The following is a 19,665-nucleotide window of genomic DNA, read 5'->3' as shown; positions in this document are numbered from 1 at the left end:
GCAAGGAGACATGGGGAAATGCTCAAATCTGTCTCCTTGAGCTGAGGGCTTGTGTGGGTTTTATAAGCATAGGGTAATGAGGTATGATTTGATTGGATCTTGCAATGAGGTGATGCCAGGAGGCATGATCTGACTGGATCCTGCCATGGGGTAATGCCAGGGTTTGATCTGATTGAATCCTGCCGTTGGTGTCCACCTCTTAATTCAGTCCCTGCTCCTCTGCCCAAGCACTTAGGTTCCCCTCATGGTTGTACACTTGGTTCATCTGGGCATGCTGTGGTTATATGACCTTCCACCTGGGAGTCCATGGCATGTAAAAAAACTCACAACTTTGTTACATAAAAATTGAATCAGATTGGTTTAGTCTAGTTACAATTTTAGTTAAAAGTCAAAGAATTTGATGAAATGACCTCCAAGGTACCTTTCCAATAATTCTATAAAAATTTGAGTGCATAATAAAATAACATTTCTAGGTTTGCCCCACCCAGTTAGCAAAATGACCTTGGTATCTTCCTTTTTTATCCTCTTCCTTCTACCAGTCATCTGCTGCCATGTAACAAATTACAGCAAACAGTGGCTTAAACACACATTTATTATTCACAGTTTTTGAGGTCAGGAATCTGGGCATAGTTTAGCTGGGTTCTCTGCTTGTGTCTCTCACAAGGCTGTAATCAACATGTCAGCCAGCGCTGAGGTCTCATCTGAAGGTTTGACCATGCTTTCATACAAGGTGATGCTGGATAGCTAAGCATATTTTCTATTCAGTTTTGTTTGATTTTTCTCAAAGACCGTCCCCCAATTGTATAAGCTTCAGCTCCCTCAACCCTCTAGAAGGGACCTGCCTCTGCTTCCCTCTTACTATTGATTCTGTGACTCAGGATCCTCTTTCTAAGTAGCTAAGTGCCTGTGAGCTCTCAGTAGGATGGAGATCATAATGCCTCTGCCTTCATGTTGCCCTTGGGATCCCTTTCAGCTCTTACAGCAGGGTCCACAGTAAGCAGGCCCAGAGCGACCACCTAACCTAGGTGCCTCTCGGGAATGAGGCTATTATTCATTAACAGGCCTGGTTATTTTATGGGCCAGTTAACTAGGGAGGCCATGGAAGGGAAATTCCAACATTGTGCAAGTCTACATCTCCCCCTCTTCATCTCTCTTTTCTCCCTGCTGTAGTTTGGGTTTCTGCCACTGTTTAAATTTAAGCTGATTTGCTATCCCAGCATCTGCAGTTTGATTATTTGACTATTGCCTGCCTCTTGGTGAAACCACTGGGGAGCCCACTAGCCAGAGATTAAATCTGGGCCATGATTACAATGGTTTTATTTTAGCTGGGCGTCTGTTTATGGGCCCACTGGTATTAGAGTACAATGTTATTGTAATGAGGTATTAGCCTCATAGAAATAGTCATGTGAAGCAAGTGGCTGAGGTGCGCCAGACAAATGGAGTCGATTATTTGGCCAATACATCTTTGCTTGATCTTCCATTTGGTTGTGAAAGAGAGAGTGTGTGGAGCAATTGCAGAGGAGACTGGCCGTTATTGAACACTTACTGTGTGTCAGGCAAGACCGAGGCACTTATCAATGTTATGCATTTTATTTTGAAATGATCCAGCGAGGTGGGATTATTAGCATATTGATATTTACAGAGGAGGCACAGAGTAGTTAAGAAATTGCCCTTAGTCACACAACTAGCAAATGGAGAAGGTGTGTGCTAACCAGTCTGTTTGACTTCAAGGGTTCTGTTTCTTTTACTGGATGATGTGCATGTACTTAGATGGGCACTCCCAGCTCCTATGGGTCTTTTTTCGTTTGCTTGTTTGTTTTTGATCTGGTAGTCTCAGTTTCAGAACTGCTCTCTGGTTGGTGCTGCCTGATGAGAGGAAGTCCTGAGAATTAAGAATTCTGGTAAAGCCATTATAGGAAGAGTCACCAAGACTGTTTTTGCTATCCCAAGAGCAGGGTCTCATTCCAGCTCTGCCATGGGAGTTTGTGTTTTCTTCGGACAAGTCCCTGCCTCTCTGCCTCTCTGTTCACTGTTTCTTTCTCCAGCATTATCACCTACCACTTTCTATCTCGCTCATGCTGCATTAGCTTCACAGGATGCAATTCATTTATTTGGTAAGTGTTCTCAGGAAACACTGATAAGGGAGACAGAACATGAGACAAAGGAGGGAAGTAAGTCAATATCGAGTGAGTTATTAAGTACAATCTCTTGTGGGCAACTGCAGCTTAGTCCTGCTGGGGACTCCAGGGCCAGTGTAGAACACACATGTCAGAGTTATGCCACCTGAGGGCAGGTAGATCTTCTGTGACTTTGGAGAAAGCAGTCTAAAAGTTGCAAGTTTTGGCAATTGGAAAACTGGCTAATGTGCACAAAACTGCCCAGTGCCAAGAGGCTATGAGAATGTCACTGATGCTATTCTTATACATGAGAAAAATAAATCACAATTTGTTTAAGCCACTGGAGTAGGGTTTTCTGTTGCTTGCAGTTAAAGGGATTCCTAAGACGAACTCTCGTCTAAGGACACCTTACTTTCTTTCAGTCCTGTGAACATGCTGCCTGTTTTTTGCATTAGGCAGGGACCCCTTTCATAATCTTACCTCTGTCTGGTGTTCTTTCTCCTCCTACAGCCCCTTTTCATCCCTTCATTGTGGCTGTGTCTGATCAGCCAGTCAAAAGTTGACTGCTCTTTGAACCCAGTCTATTCATTTTTTTAATGATTAGATTCAAGAAGCATACATTCACCCTGTTGAAAGATTCTAAATACTCCCAATTTCCATACTGACTGTTGTGAAAGCAAATAAACCAGAGGCCATCAGCCCGGGGCTGTCCCTATGTTTTTGTAACAAACTGCAACCTAACTTAGTACTTGAATAAGCTAAAACCTATTTTAGGAGTATATTTTTGTAACAAATAGCTGAATTTCAGCCAATCACAGGCATCCAACTGACCAGACCATGCCCCTGTAAGGCAAATGCCTTTCTGTAATGAATCAAGTTATTTCTGCACTTTACTTTTGTGTTCAGCCTATAAGAGCTCCCTCCCTATGCTGCAGAGCGCAGCTCTCAAAACCTCTTCTGGTTCTGAGTGCTGTCCCATTCATGACTTGTTCTTTGCTGAAATAAACATTGTTAAATTTATTTTTTCTGAAGTTTTCCACTTAACACTGGTAACAAACAGTTCATTCTCCCCAGGGACTACACTTTGAATAGTATTGCTTTGTACAATTCTGGCCATTTGTACCTATTGAATATGGTTCTGTTTAGCTATTGCTGCATTAAAAAAAATGAGTCACAAAACTTTCTCGCTTCAAACAACAACTATTTTATTATCTCAGATAATGTATTTGGGTCAGGAATTAGAAAAAGGCTCAGCTGGTCAATTCTGGTTTGGAATCTGTCATATGGTTGCACCCAGTGACTGGAGTTGGACTAACGCAGGGCAGGGGAAGCGGGGGGCTGTTTGGACATCTCTCTCTTTGTGTAGTCTCAGGGCTGTTCCATGTTGTCTCCCTGCATAGGCTAGCTTGGATTTCCTCCTAGAATGGCAATCTCAGGGAAGCTGTTTACATGAGGGATTAGAAGTCAAGGGTGAGTGTCCTAATAGGCAAGATGGTATGTGAGTCATCTTCTAGGAACTGGCCTAAGAAGTCATGGAGCATCACTTTGAATACTCTATTGGTTGAGATAGTCACAAAAGTGAACCCATATTCAAGGGAAGGGGAAATACATCCCTCTTCTTGATGGAGGTAGCAAGATTCTAGAAGAACATGTGAGATGAGAGATATTATTGCAATCAACTTTGGAATATACGATCTGTCTCCTCCTATGGGGTGGTATACATATGCGCTGGGGGTGGGGAGCAAAGAATGAAGGCAGAAAGCCTTTTAGAAAGCTGGTCTATGTGAAAATGGAATGGGATATTATATAAGCAGTGGAAAAGAAGAGGAGAAGCTGGTTTGTATTATTTAGGAGGTAGAAATCACTAGGAAATGGTGACCAGAATGTGAAGAGTTAAGGAGAACATGGACACAGATATACCAAAGATTGTTGGCATGGTGGTTCGGGTGGATGGTGGGTCATTCACTAAGTTAGAGAATGTAGGAGGAAGAGCAGGAAGCAGGAGTATGGCTGTTGACGGATTTTGCCTTGGACATGCTGAGTTGGATTCATATTGCATCATTCATTAGAACTCTTCCAAGTATAGGACTGAGTGACAGTGTGGAAATTGGAAAAGGCTATATCCAGTTCTTCAGAGTCTCTGCACAGGAGTGTGTCAGATGCTACAAGAAATTGAGAAAGAAAAGGTCTGGGTTATAGGGTAGATTGATACATTTCAAGCAAGGAAGCTGGTCGAGGCAGCATAGTGCAGTGTTTGCAAAAGTTGCCTGATTGTCAGAATCACCAGGACAGCTTGTTAAAAATAAAAATTCCCAGGCTCCACCCCAAACATACTGGATCAGAATCTTCATGGGAGAGGCCTGGGAATCCCTCTTTTTAATAAATGCCCCAGGTGAGTCTGATCAGGCAAGTTTGGTAAATGCTAAGGAAGTGATTATAGGGCTCTGCATTACACAACAACAGCAGGAGTGTCATTCACTTACACAAAATGTGAGTGGTCCTCCCTGATGTTTACTAAACTGTCACCCTAGATTAAGAGCTCAGACTCTCCAGTTAAACAAGTATGTATGTCAATTTGAGCTCTACTGCTTCTTCCTATGTGATCATGGGAATGTAAAACCACTCTCAGTCTCAGCTTCTCATCTGTAAAATGGGAATAATGATCTCCTTGACAAAGCTGTTGTCATATGATTATATGAGTGCATTTCAACACCAATTATCCCACAACTGGGTGTTCAACAATTCAATTTAATTCTGACACTAACTACCTGGAGTTCAGATGTCAGCTGCACTTGGGGTTCCCAGGCTACTCATACTTTTGTCCAACTTGGCTACAAATGTGGGGGCTCTCATGACCCCTTCTCAGGTGTGATAATTCACTAGGACAATACACAACTCAGGAAAGCACGATATTTATGATTACCATTTTATTATAAAGGACACAATGAATAGCCAGATGAGGTGGCACATAAGGCAAGGTCTGGAAGGGTCCCAACCACAGAAGCCTCTGCCCTGTGGCATCCAGGGAACACGTTCACCAACCAGGAAGCTCCTAGAGCCTCATTGTTCAAAGTTTTTATTGAAGTCTCAATTCTGTAGGCATGATTGATTGAATCAGTGGTCAAGGGATTGGGGATTGAACTCTGTCTCCAGTGCCCCTCTCCTCTCCAGAGGTTGGAGAAGAGAGTGCTGAAAGTTCCAGCTCTATAATCACATGATTGGCCTTACTGGTGAGCAGCTCCCATCCTGAATCTATCTAGGGAGCCACCTCATTAGCATAACAAATACTTTCCTATCACTCAGGAAATTCCCAGAAGGTTTTTTTTTTTTTTTTTGCACAACAGAAAATTTATCACTTTCTTTATAATTGGAGGGGAGAGAAAGAAAGCAAGCAGAGGTGGAGGGTATAGTTACACTATTTAAGGAAGAGCTGAATACAAAGACAATGAGTCTTTCATAGTCTCAACAACTCCACAATGAATAACTGTGGATTATCTCATTTATAATTCACATTGGATCAAAAAAATTGGTTCCCCTCTGTGTATATCAATTTAATTCAAATCTTCTTATCTTCAGAATACAAAGATGAATACTACAAGATAAACTTTTTCTAAGTAGAAGACCAAACACCAAAGGGAATCCCTCTTTCCAATGTCTTCTGATATGGCAAGATTTTTCCAGAAGGGAAGTCTAACACTTAAATAAGCATTCTTATGGCCAAGTAAGAAGCTACAGTTGTTGTGGGTATTACCCTACAATTACCATATGTATTAAATATAAAATTAAACTCAGCATTAAATATGCTTGCATAATTATGCTGTTAATGATGATAGCAGTGATGATGCTGGTGGAAAAAGCCTGTCTTTAGCCCAAGAAAAGTAAGGCAGAAAAATGTGACAAGCAGAAAGCAAACACAGAGTTGGGCAATTTTTGACTAGGAAAGAGAATTTTAAGCATAGAAATATAAAAAGAAAAGTACTCCCTTATTTTCCTCATGTGGAAATAACATGAAACACTTATTAGATATACTGAACAAGAACAGAACTAAGTACTCCAACTCTACTGCCGCATTACAGAAAAAGTCATCCCTTTACCACAGTGTAAGATTTAAGGGCAACCTGCCCAAGGATGCATATTATATAAAACACAGCAAGATTGCTGCCCTGCCAAGTACTTCCAATCCCTACCCAGGTCCTGCTGAAATACAGGTGGTCCCAATTAGTTTTATTGAAATAAATCTTTAAAGAAAAAGATAAAGCATTTAAAAAGACAAGTCAAAATGCATCAGGAACCACATATCCAACACAAACTTTATCCTTAAATGAGTTATGTTTGCCTCGCACTAATAACTTTTATTTCACTCAAATTAGAGCAATAATCTTCCATACATAAGTATCTTCCCTGCCCAATAATTCAAAGAAAAAAAATCCAAAATGATTAGTAAAGAAAATATAAGAATTAACAGACCCTTTAAATTTGTTTTAAATATTTTTAAGATTTAGAAAGTATTTAGAGTTTGTAATTCCTAGTAGGAAAACATTATCTGAATGAATACCCTAATGGCAAACCACTGTAAAATGCTTCAGCTGCATTTGGGGGAGAGGGGTACGGATTATCTTCAAAGCGCCCCAGCTCTCTTGATGATAAGGTCAGCAATTCATTGGTTTGTATTACTGTGACATCCATAAGGTGATCTAAGTTGCTTTTCCTTCAGCAAGGGCTTTATTTATCAGAAGGGCATTATGATTGACCTCCAAATTTGGCTGACAATTTACTGATGAGATTCATAGCCTTTGAGTTGCTCTGGTATTTTGACATATTTGCTGGGTTCTGAGCCACATCCTGGAAGGCCACCATAACTTCTGGATCCTGCATGGCTGCAAGAACCTCTGGATCACTAAGAATTTCATTGAGTCCAGGCATTCTGGCCATTCCAGGCATGCCCCCTCCCATTCCAGGCATTCCTCTGGGAAAATTAGCAGGCATTCCCCCAGGAAAGCCACCCGGAAAAGAGCCATACTGAGCTCCTGACTGTCACCGGGTTTCTTCCTCCCTCTGGGCTCTCTCATGCTCTTCTCGAGCCTTCTTAACTCGTTCTATTCTTTCTTTGATCTCTCGCTCTTCACGTTTTTGCTCATACTTTCTCCGATGTTCTTCAATTTTCTGTGCCCTAGGTTGAACTTCTTTCAGCATTGCACTAACATCTTCATCATAATCCAATTTACAGGCAAGGGCAAGATCATGGACTGCTTCTTCCTAGTGGCCTAGAAGTCTGTGTGCTTTCCCTCGCCACTTGTAACGCTGACCTGAATCAGGATTTATTTCAATGGCTCTGTCACGGTCTCGAATGGCAGCATTTGGCTTCTGTAATTTGACGAAGACGCTGGCCCTCTTGGCATACAAAATGTCCAAGCGAGGATTCAGCTTGATGGCATCTGTGAATAAGTCAGTGGCTTTCTGGAGTTCACCATTATTTGGGGTTTCAATAGCAGCCACTTTCTTATCATTTGCCTGATCCATCATCTCCTCCATTATCTCTGCATTTTCATCTCCCATTTCTTGAGGGGCATCAGTGTCTAGTTCAATCACACCTTCTTTATCAATTTCTAGATCACTTTCCTCACTTGATTGTTCGTCTGCCTTTAAGTCTTCCTCCACCTTCTTACTATCAGGTTTTTCTTCCTTGGTATTTTCTTCTGATTTAGCTTTCTGAGTAGCAGGTGGTACTTTATCCACCATGCTCTCCACCCACTCCCTCAGGAAATGCATTTCCTCGGTGTGCAGAACGCTCGGATCCTGCTTACACATTTTCACAATGGCCCACAGCTCATTCACTTTGTGGGGGTCCATGGTAGGGAGATGGTTGTCGAAGCTGTGGGGCTGCGGCCGGGTTCCAGGCCCAGGTGCTGGCTCCACATGACCGCACAGAAGGGGCAGAAATTCCCAGAGTTTTTAAAGCTCTGTGCCAGGAACTAGGAACAAAGACCAGATATATTTTAAAAATTATACCACAATGCTCAAGTGAGCTACCACAATAGCTCACTTTACATGAGCTAATGATGTCAAGTGTTTTGCATAGTACCCAGTATATGGCAAGAGCTCAATAAATAGTAAATGTGATAATAAAGAAATAGATACAGCAACAACAGTAATAATTGTAGTTAGCAATTATAGTAGTAGTACTAAAGAAGGAGTTAAGTTGTCAGGTTTACAGCATACATGGAGTCTGGATTTGGGGATCCATATAGTTAAATTTGAAGCACAAGCTCTAGACCAATAGTAGAAGTGCGTGATTTGCAGTACCCCTGGGCTTCTAGCTGTAAGTGCTCAAACCTCTTTAGCTGAGGGTCAAGATTTGTACTAGAACTGCTATCCTTAGACTTTGGTGGGCACCAGGATCATGGGTGAAACTTCTTAAACATAGAGACCCATGGATCTCATTATTCTGATTGGTAGGGCTAGCGTGGGAACAGAGCACCTGAATTTTTTTAACAAGTTTTTTAACAAGTTTTCCAGGTGATAATAATTCATGTTAAAGGCGGAGAAACCACTGCCCTAGAGCCTCTTTGTGAGAATCAAGTTGTCCAAGCTGTGAGAGAAGGCTGGTGAAACTGGACGGAGATGTGGCAGAACTGTGGATTTCCTGCCTGACAGCCATTATTTCTCTTTTGTACTTGCCACCAGAACAACAGTTTGGTCTTAGGTAATGGCAGCCGTACTGCTCTGGAAAGGCTGGGTCCTTCTCCAGCCCCAGGGGTAAGTTGTGATTTGTGAAAGCCACTCAGGGTCTCTGCCTTCACTTGCTTCCAGAAAGTCTGAGTGTGGCCAGGTGATGCAATGCTGGCCAGCAGGCATGAGGGGAGATCATCTGGGGGATGGGAATGGCTATCATTGTTGGTTAGATTAAAAAGATAAGGAGGAAGATTTCCCTTTTCTGCCTTTGAACCTATAGTTGGCAAGTGATACCTGGAGGTGGATCAGTTTTCTTGGAAACATGAGGGAAGCAAGCCTAGGAAGATGAGCTGGCACAGTGAGCATGGTACAGTGGAAAGAAGTCTTTGCTCTCAAAAAAGGGTCCTTGAAGACATCATTGAGCTAATGGGTGAATCTGTCCAGGATCCGCTCTCCCTCAGGTGTTCTTAATACAAATAACAGAAGCTATCTAATGGGATTTTTTTCTATTCTTGAGTAAGGCCCCAAAAGTTAGTCCTCCAGGCTCCTCTCCCCTCCTCTCAACGTTATATCAAGGGAAGTCCTAGGCTAGACTTCTCGATCTTGCAACTGTTGAAATTTTGGACCAGATGGCTCTGTGTTATGAAGGGCTGTGCTGTGCATTGTAGAATGCTTAACAGCATCCTTGCTCCTCAGCCACCTAGACGCTAGCAGCACCCCTCTAGGTGTGACAACCAAAAGTGCCTCGTGACATTGCCAAATGTCACCAGGAAGCAAGTGAGGGAGACAGCACTATCCCTCACTGAGAGCGATTGCTGTCTGTGGTCAATCCTGTTTAGGCCCCCTTCCCTTGGTTTAAGATGGAGAGAATTATTCACAGACACTAATATGTCCCCACTATGCCCCCACTGGCAGCTGTGCAAACTTGTGGGCTCCAGGCCTCCACTGGGTTGGAGATGAGCATAATTAGAGAGTTCTTGGGAGAACTTTGGGATGCCTGGATGTTTTGGGACACCCAAGGACTGTTGCCAGACTCTAGCCTGGAGAAGTTTAAAGGCAAGAAACTGGTGGAGTGTTATGTGGCAGAACAGCAAGAGTGGAGGCCTCTGTGGCAGGGGACGGATGGGGAAGCCATGCCAGATCATCATGGAAGGATTCACCCCTGGAAGTTTGAGGCAGGTGAGGGCCGTGTAGGGTGTATGGGGGAAGGTGGTGGTAATCGGTCAGTGGCAGGTGAATTATCTTTGCTCAAAAATGGTGCAGTAGGAAGTAGCTAAGGTGAGAATCTCCAATAACCTCAAAAATGTCTCCATCTGCCATCAGATGGCCACAATGCCAGGTAACAATGGCACCAACTGATTAGGATCTTCCTCTTATTCCTGTTCTGCCCTGTAGAGATCAGAGAAGCAACATTAGCAAGCGAGAGACAGCTGGAGCAAGGAACAGAAAGATACCCACTGTCCTCCCTACTCATTGGAGGCTTTCTAGCTTCAGCCTAGCGTGAACTGGGTAAAAAGGAGGGGCTGGAATATGAGGAAGAACCTTTAACTTGGATGAGAAATTGAGATTTTGATATTAGACTGGGCTGGACTTTTATCACCTGGTAAATGAGATGATTAGTTAATACCTAATAGTAATCAGAAAAACTAAGGACTCTTCCCAAGCTATCATATATGGCAGGGTCAGCAAACTTTTCTGGAAACGGAATATAGAGTAGACATTTTAGGTTTGGTGAGCCCTGGGGTCTCTGTTGCAAATACTCATCAATTCTATCTGTTTCACCTACTCCATTCTACTGCTAATGTGAATGCAGCCACAGACAATATGGAAATGAATGGGCATGGCTGTGTTCCTATAAAACTTCATTTAAAAAACAAGTCGCTGGTTGGATTTGTCCTATGGGCCATTGTTTACTTAATCAAGGGGTTCACGGTTTGGGGTTGGGGAGCTGTGAGCTGTTAGTGAAGTTTTGAAAGACTAAATGTGTCTTCTGCTTAGCACTTACTGAATACAGCATGTTTGATAAACCAGTTACAAATACCTGTCTTAATTCCTTATTGTTGAAGCCACTTTTCTATTACTTGTGGCTGAATCAGACACAGAAGAATACCAGGGCACCTGATGTGTAGCCATCGTTATCTTCATCATCCATCTGAATGTTTTGTTTGACAGGGATTACTTGGATCTGGGTAGGAATTCAGTGATCGGTGTGTTTTTTTTTTGTTTGTTTGTTTTTTAAATTGTGGTTAAAAAAAAACAACTTGAGGGCAGGGCGCGGTGGCTCACACCTGTAATCCCAGCACTTTGGGAGGCCGAGGCGGGTGGATCACCTGAGGTCAGGAGTTCGAGACGAGCCTGACCAACATGGTGAAACCCCATCTCTACTAAAAGATACAAAAATTAGCTAAGCATGGTGGTGCGCACGTGTAATCTCAGCTATTCGGGTGGCTGAGGCAGGAGAATTGCTTGAACTTGGGAGGCAGGGGTTGCAATGAGCCGAGATGATGCCATTGCACTCCAGCCTGGGTGACAGAGCAAGACTCCATCTCAAAACAAACAAACCAACAGACAACAAATAACGTGAAATTTACCATCTTAACCATTTTTAAGTGTATAGTTCAGTAATGTTAAGTATTAAATAGATTCATGTTGTTGGAAATAGATATTCAGAACTTTTTCATCTTGTAAAACTGAAACTCTATATGCATTAAACAATGCTCCCCCTTCTCCTGTCCCTCGATCCCTGGCAACCACCATTCTACTTTCTGTCTTTATGAATTTGAGTATTCTAGGTGCCTCACATAGGAAAATCATGAAATGTTTGTCTTTTTGTGATCTACTTATTTTGTGATTGATTTAGCATAATGTCATCAAGGTTCCTCCATGTTGCAGCATGAAACAGGATTTCCTCCCTTTTAAAGGCTGACGAGTATTCTGTTGTGTGTATAAACCACTTTTTGTTTATCCATTCATCTATGGATGGACACTTGAGTTACTTCCACCTTTTGGCTGCTATGCTATGCAAATACTGCTATAAACACAAGTACGAAAATATATCTTTGAGATTCTGCTTTCAGTTCTTTTGATATATAACCAAAAGTGGGATTGTGGAGGTCATACAGTAGATCTATGTATTAGTCTTTTCTTGCACTGGTATAAAGAAATACCTGAGACTGGGTAATTTATAAAGAAAAGAGGTTTTATTGGCTCACAGTTCTGCAGGCTGTACAGGAAGCATAGTGATATCATCCTCTGGGAAGGCCTCAGGGAGCTTACAATCATGGTGGAAGCCAATGGGGAAGTGAGGCATCTTACATGACAGGAGCAGAAGGAAGAGATAGAGTGGGGGGATGCTATATACTTTTAAACGACCAGATCTCACAATAACTCAGTCACTCAGTATCATGAGAATAGCACTGAGGGGATGGTGCTAACCCACTCATGAGAACCCCGCCCCTGGGATCCAATCACCTCACATAGGCCCCACCTCCAACACTGGGGATTACAATTCAACATGAGATTTGTGGGGACACAGATGGAAACCATATCATTCTATTTTTAATTGTTTGAGGAACCTCCATACTGTTTCCCATGGTGGTTGTACTATATTACAATTCCATAGACAGTGCTATTATTTTTGTTTATGTTTTTGTTTTTAAAGAGAGTATGTGTATTTATTTTTATGAGTAAAAGCATTCTTTTTCCTTGGCCCTCTCCAACTTCCTTTGACCTAACTGACACAAGGCCATCCTTCTGGCATAGGATTTTCTGTGACCTCTGTAAATTAAGTTGGCTCCCTTCAACATACCCCCAGCACCCTGTACCTCCCCTTCTAAAACACTCTCTATGTTTTGGTTGGCAGCTTTCACCTATCTTCCTCAGTGAAAACTCTGTGAGGGCAGAGCTGGGCTTGCCTTCTTCCCTGCTGGGTCTCTGGCCCAGTTGGCAGCACATAGTAGGTGCTCATTAAATGAATGCTTCTTGACTGAATGAGTTGCAGCCTCACCTCCAACCCTTGCCTTTCCTTCTCTCCCTTTCCAGTTCTACTGTCAAGTGGCCTATTGGAGAAAAGGGCATGGATGATGAAAATACAGATGAGAAAAAGGGGTAAGGAATTCTGTGCAAATGAACTACATTCAGCAACAGCAAATTCACTGCATTCTTTAGAAGCCTATGAAAATCTGGCAGACAAAAAAGGGTCTTGTGAGTGGGTGTCAAATGATGAGTGTAACCATGGATGGACATTTTTTAGAAGTGGGGAAAGAGATGAGGAATTGCTATGTCCTCTTAGACAAGAGAGAACAGTGTCTTCCAATTTTAAAATGTCTCTCTTTTTCTATAAAAGGCTTAATTGATGGTTTAGGGGGATTTTCTTCCTTGGAAAAGCAAATTCTGCTGTGTTAGCATCAACAAGGAAGCCTTCTCCGGAATGAAGCAGTCTCTTGCAGGTGAAAACACAGAGAAATTCTGCTCCACACCTTATATGCTCAGGGGCATATATGGACAGAGAAAAGATTGATTTTTTGTGTTCCTTCTTTAAAAATATTTTTATTTTGAGTTAGTACCAGATCTACAAAAAAAGTTGCAAGAATAGCACAGAGAATTCCTGAATATTCTTATCTAGACTTCCCAAAGGTTAACATTTTTACCACATTTGCCTTATTATTCTCTGTCTACAAGTTAGCATTTCTTTTTCTGACCTGCTCAAGAGGAAATTGTAGACATGATGTCCCTTCACCTCTTTTTTTTTTTTGAGACAGAGTCTCACTTTGTCGCCCAAGCTGGAATGCAGTGGTGCTGTCTCAGCTCACTGCAAGTTCTGCCTCCTGGGTTCATGCCATTCTCCTGCCTCAGCCTCCTGAGTAGCTGGGACTACAGGTGCCCACCACCATGCCCAGCTAATTTTTTTGTATTTTTAATAGAGACAGGGTTTCACCATGTTAGCCAGGATGGTCTCAATCTCCTGACCTTGTGATCCTCCCGCCTCGGTCTCCCAAAGTGCTGGGATAATAGGCGTGAGCCACCGCGCTCGGTCGTCCCTTCACCTCTTAATACTTCAGTGTAGATTTTCTCTAAGAATCCAGAGTTTTTTCTTTTTTCCTTTTTTTTTTTTTTTTTTTTTTTTTTTACAATAATGAAAATCAGGCAACGTACGTTGGTATAATTCTATTAACTATAACTATTATGAAATAAAACTATTACTAATACTATTAACTAACATAGATCTTATTTAAATTTTGCCAATTGATCTAATTGCTATCTTTTATAGAAAAAGAAAAAACATGTTTCAGATTCTGGATCCAACCCAGGATCAGGTGTTGAATTTAGTCGTTATATCTCCGTTAGTTTCCTTCAATATGGAAGTCTTCATGACTTAGACTTTTTTTCAAGAGCATGGGCCAATTATTTTTTAGAAGATCCCTCCATTTAGATTTATCCGATGTTTCCTTATGGGTTGATTGTGATTTGTGTTTTTGGTAGGAATATTGCAGGAATGATGCTGCATCCTAAATACTGATTTTTAAAAGGTGATCATTTCAAAGGAATATTTTAGGAATATTTGGAAGCATCACAGAGTGGTCATAATCCCAGGCCTTAGGATTACTTGCTGGATATACAGTTTGGGAGTGTGAACTTGAGAGAGTTGCTTCACCCCTCTGTGGCTTACTTTCCATCTGTAAAATGGAAAGAGTTGCTTACATGTATTGAACATTTACTGTTGTCAGAGATTTCTTCAAATGCGTTATAGGTAGTGGCTCATTTCATCCTAATGACAACTCTATGCCAGAGGTATTTTAAAAATGTTGTTATCCTCCTTTTACAGATGAAGAAAATGAGGTACAGAGAGGTTAAGTAGCTTGCCCAAAGTCCCACAGCTGATACATGGTAGAGATGAGATTCCAACCCAGTTGCTCTGTCTCTAAAGGCTGCCTGGTTAGTCACCACACCATATTAACATCTTAAAATTATACCTTAAAAGGTAGTTTGTGAAAAATACAGAAGGATAGGTAGGGCAAGCATCTAACCCTGTGCTTGGCACATAATAAACACTAAATTATAATTTTTAATATTTTTCTTTATTCCATTTGTTTCTTATTTTACAAATGACTTGGTTAAGGAGATGCTTCAACTGAATGATATTGAATGATCAGGAACATAAGGCTGTCCCTAGAACAGCTGACATTTATGAGTCCCCTGGGCCTCATGAAGTGCTGACATCAACCTTGGGCTGTGGGAAGGGGTGAAGGAGAGGAGGGCAGCTCTCATCTGTATGTGGCCAACGTGTAGATCCTAGGCATTCACAGACGGTCAGTGCCTAGTGGCAGCTTGGCTCACCAAGGGAAGCCTGGTGAGGAGACTCCCAAAGCTTTGGAAGTCTTTGGAGGTGCCTTAACCCCTTGATGCCATTTTTTTTCAGGCTGTCATAAAAGTGTGTTCACATTTCCCTCATTTTAGGGGGACACAGGGAGAGGCAGCCAAATCAGATCCTGTCGGTCAGGACCGGCGATACTTTGAGATTAGAATGTGTGATATCAGGGAGGGATGGAGGAGGTCGTTTAAAGTGAGCTGAGTTCATCAAATTTTTGCAGGAATAACCATTTATTTTCCTTTCCTGGATGGGAGAGATATCAAACCCTGTAGGACAGGGTTATGGGCCAGATTTCATGGGCAGGTTTCAGGGACTCTGTGAAGTCCTTTAATTATATACACAGAATTGTGAGTGAACATGTATGTGTTTACATGTATTTTCCCAGAGAGAGAGTCCCGGTGTTTATCAAACTCTCAAAATGTTCTGTTACTTAAAACAGAAAAAAGAAAAATCCTTAGTGGTAGGGAGAGAATATGAAAGAGAAAGGGAGAGATTCAGAGTAAGAGACAGAAGATCAAGATCATCTCACTATAGTTATATAAGAAGTTGCTAGGAAACCATTCATTGACTTTGTGAATTATAAACATTTTCTTCTTAACTCAAAATATATAGACCTCATATCAGTCTGATCATGAGAACACGACTGTTTATGAGTTGGGAAGGACTGGGGCTGGGTGTGTTTTTTGTGTGTGCACTTGTGTGTGTGTGTGCGCGCACACGCACATGTGTGTAGGGAGGTAGAGATGGGATAGAAACGAAGGAAGGAAGGTGGGTGGAGCAGAGCTCGCCGGGAAATGCAGAGATTAGGTATGTGGGTTTCTTCTAGCCTTAAGAAGGAGCAGAAGCTTTCCTGCAGCTAGCCTTCAGTGGATACCCCATAATTATGATCCTGGATGGCAGTGATGGTGGCCACAAAGTGACAGAACCTGTCCTTAGTGATCCAACAAATACTTCAGGATTTCTGCTATCCTTCAAATCTGCAAACCTCACAAATGACTCATGTCTCCTGAAAGGGAAAACAGAAGTGAAAAAGGCTGCTTAGCTGTTTAACCTCTGCTTCTCCAGCAGAGTGCTTTTAACTCTGGAGGCCTCATTCTGGGTGTGGCTTTGGCCTGTCTTGTGTAGGTTATAGGGACAAGTGACCAGACTTCCTGGATGTTAAGGCCTCCTGATTTCACATTCTTGATTCATTGGTTAGACTGTTCTAGCTTGGCTCCATCTCTTTGAGGGTCTGTCCCCTTCTGGAAGATTTCCAGAAGTCAGGACCCATCCCCTGACTCTCCAAAAAAAAAAAATACTCAGAGAACATGAGGGCTGAGGAGGGCTTCAGCATCTGACTCTGCCCTGCTCCCTAGTGGGGTCTTACTCATTTCTTTCCTCTCTGTTGAAGACCTTTTGCCAGTTCCCTGTCCTTGCCTCTTCTAAGTCATTCATTCATTCATTCACTCATTCATTCTAAGACATTTATGAAGGCCTAGCATGTGCCAAGCACTAGTGCTATTAATAGATGCTGAGTGTTCCCAGGGGAACAGCATAAGGTGTAACCTCTGCTATCATAGCCTGACACCCACAGCTTAGTGGATGTTACACACAAGTGAACAAGCAGCTAAAAGACAGATGTTGGGTGCTCTGATAGGGGATGCAAAGGGAAGAGGGCTCCTAACTCAGCCTGAAGGTGCACTAGATAATATCTTTAGAAGGGAAGATATCCCTTATGAGTTTTGAAGGATGAGAAAGAATTTTCTAGGCAAATGAAGGCTGGGAGAATGGGCTGGGGAAGTCCATTGCAGATAGAAAAAGCACAATGTACAAAGGTAGGGAAATGAAAACCAGGGTACTGGGTTCCAGTAACTGCCTGTAGTTCAGAGGGAAGGTTAGATGCAGGAACTTGTGGGCTATGAGGCTGGGGGAAGTCACAGGGCTTTTACATGGCCAGGTGCTTGGCCTTTTATACCAAGGGGATAGGAACCAGTTAAGGTTCTTATCAGGGTCAGATTGCACTTAAAAATCTTCTTCTGGCTTCAGTGGCAAGAGTGGATTGGAGAATGGACAAGATGGGAGGCCACGAGACTAGCTGGGAGGCTGTCACAATACAAATAGAAATGAGGGCGACTGAGAGGATGCAGTAGCAGTTTTTATTAATGTGGTGCTCTGTCACTAGGTCCATAAAAATTACTGACTTCATTCCAGTGGAGTTGACCTTGCATCAATTAAAAATGACCCTCTTTGTCCCATATACAGCGCGCTTTTGCTTTGCTTTCTGCATTATCTGTAATGGCTTTGATACCACGGCTTTCTCTTTGTTCCTGTCTGTCTGTATGTCTGAGGACACAGGGGCTCTGGGTTGAAGAATGTTATCTAACAGGTTGGTAACTAGAGGTCAAATTAGCTTTCACCAAGTAAAACATGAGGAATTTGTGGGAAAAAAGCAAGGCTGGATAACCCCTACAGACTTCAATGATACATTGTGGAAAAAAAAAAAAAAAAAAAAAAAAGAAGGCTTATACACAAAAAGGGCTGTGACAAGTTCTAAGTCAAACAGTATTCCAGCTTCAACTGTAAACCTAACATGCCCACAGGTAGGTCAGGGTCCTAGGAGTATGTAAGAGGCACCCTAGCAGTAGGAATCAAAGAAAAAAGCCAGGAGAGAGATGGAGATGGAATAATGACCATGATAGTTTGATTTTTACTGGCTCTGCTTATGATTTTCCCTGGAGTTAGAAGCTGTGGTGTCAAACTGAGATCATGAATCCATTCTCCCGCGTGCCCTTGCTGAGCCATTGCAAATCAGTTGGTCAGATGTCCATCCGTCTTTTTACATTTAACCATTTTAGGCTATTTTCTTCTAGGTGAATCTCTTATAAGTAGTATGTAATTAAACATTGTTTTTCTTTCTTATACACTCAAATTCTATGACTTTTAATAGGATTAATTAACACATTTTATTTATACAACTTATGTTTTTGGTATCACACATGTGATTTTATTTTATGCTTTCTGATTTTTATGTATTCCTATTTCCTTCTCCCTCATTTTTTCCAGGTTATATAGATGATTTTGTTTAATACTTATCTTCAGCAGTAACTTGAAAGCTAAGAATTCTGTTTTATATTCTACTGTGGTCTAGTTGTCTTCATCTAGTTGTCTTTGAGATTATAAAAGATGTATTGAAACCTATATTTCTCTAATTATCAGAGTTGAGGGCCAAATGATAATTTTTAATCTCCCAGTATGTGAAGATTTAGTTTACCTTTCACCTTATCATCATCAATCATCATCATCATTATATTTTTTTTGGTAAAACCATGTAAATGTTACTTTTCAGTGTAGTTTGGGGCTTTGAATTAAAATGTGTGTAATGGTTATTCATAAGTACCTTAACATATTTAACCAGTTTCCGTGTTCACACCCAATCTTTTATTCCATGACAGTTCTACTCTCCCATCCATGTTGTAGCAGCACCCACACCCACTCTCCTTGCCTGCTCTCTTTTTACTGTAAATGTACTATTCTAAATCCAATCACTTAAGAAAATCTCCAGAAATTCTCCCTCTTTCTCCCATATTACTGTATTAGTCCATTTTCAGGCTGCTGACAAAGACTGGGAAGAAAAAGAGGTTGAATGGACTTACAGTTCCACATGGCTCAGGAGGCCTCACAATCATGGTGGAAGGCAAGGAGAAGCAAGTCACATTTTACATGGATGGCAGCAGGCAAAGAGAGAGCTTGTGCAGGGGAACTCCCATTTTTAAAACCATTAGAACTTATGAGACTCATTCACTATCATGAGAACAGCAGAGGAAAGACTTGCCCCCATAATTCAATCACCTCCCACTGGGTTCTTCCCATGACAGGTGAAAATTGTAAGAGTTACAATTCAAGATGAGATTTGGGTGGGGACACAACCAAACCATATCAATTAGTAATCTTTGCTCATTGCTAGATTAAACCCACAAACATACACATATGTTGTTATCCTTTCCACCGTAAAAACTAACAAACTTCTTGAGACTCTACTTCCCCAAAGCCATTCTATTCTTTGCTTCCCTTTGAAACAAAATTCTCTCCTTTTCTTCCACTCTCTCATAAGCCCACTCCAATTGGGCTTCTGCTACTGTGGTCCCCAAGCCTAACCTGAGAACTTATCCCATGGTAAATTCTCAGTCCTTATCTTACTTGGCCTATCAGTTGCATATACAAAGCTAATAACTTTCTCCTTCTTGATTTACTACCCTTGGCTTTCAGGGTACCACACCCTCTTGGTTTTACTCTTATCTCTCTGGCCACTCCTCCATTTCCTTTGCTGATTTTTCCTCTGTTGTTGTTGGACAGCCTTAATAATTGGACTTGGTCTTCTTCTCTATTACCGCCATTCCCTTGATAATCCCACCCAGCCTCGTGGATAGATTTAAATTTCATTCATATGCTGAGAACTCTGAAATTCACATTTCCATCCCAGACCTCTCATCTGAACTCCAGACTCACACATCTAACTGCGTACTCAAC

General features: G+C 41.8%; 1 protein-coding gene and 1 long non-coding RNA gene across 2 annotated transcripts in view; one reads left to right on the top strand and one right to left on the bottom strand.

The window, feature by feature from the left end:
* Positions 1–19,665, top strand: part of LOC134759451 (uncharacterized) — a 70,237-nt gene that overhangs the window by 30,926 nt on the left and 19,646 nt on the right. Inside the window, exon 4 of the long non-coding RNA XR_010135674.1 lies at positions 12,831–12,896. This is a non-coding gene — a long non-coding RNA (uncharacterized LOC134759451). The remainder of the gene's footprint in view (positions 1–12,830; positions 12,897–19,665) is intronic.
* On the bottom strand, positions 6,822–7,967 carry LOC100433817 (hsc70-interacting protein-like). Its single transcript, XM_063711875.1, has one exon. The coding sequence runs from the start codon at positions 7,965–7,967 to the stop codon at positions 7,374–7,376; it is 594 nt and encodes a 197-aa protein (XP_063567945.1). The 3' UTR covers positions 6,822–7,373.

Source organism: Pongo abelii, chromosome 10 (genome assembly GCF_028885655.2).
Source record: "Pongo abelii isolate AG06213 chromosome 10, NHGRI_mPonAbe1-v2.0_pri, whole genome shotgun sequence".
Lineage (NCBI taxonomy): Eukaryota > Metazoa > Chordata > Mammalia > Primates > Hominidae > Pongo > Pongo abelii.
Note: the sequence above shows the minus strand (reverse complement) of the source record. Positions and strands in the feature narration are given on the sequence as shown.

Coding starts and splice junctions, on each gene's coding strand:
- LOC100433817 (XM_063711875.1), bottom strand. CDS start 7,967: ATGGACCCCCACAAAGTGAATGAGCTGTGGGCCATTGTGAAAATGTGT.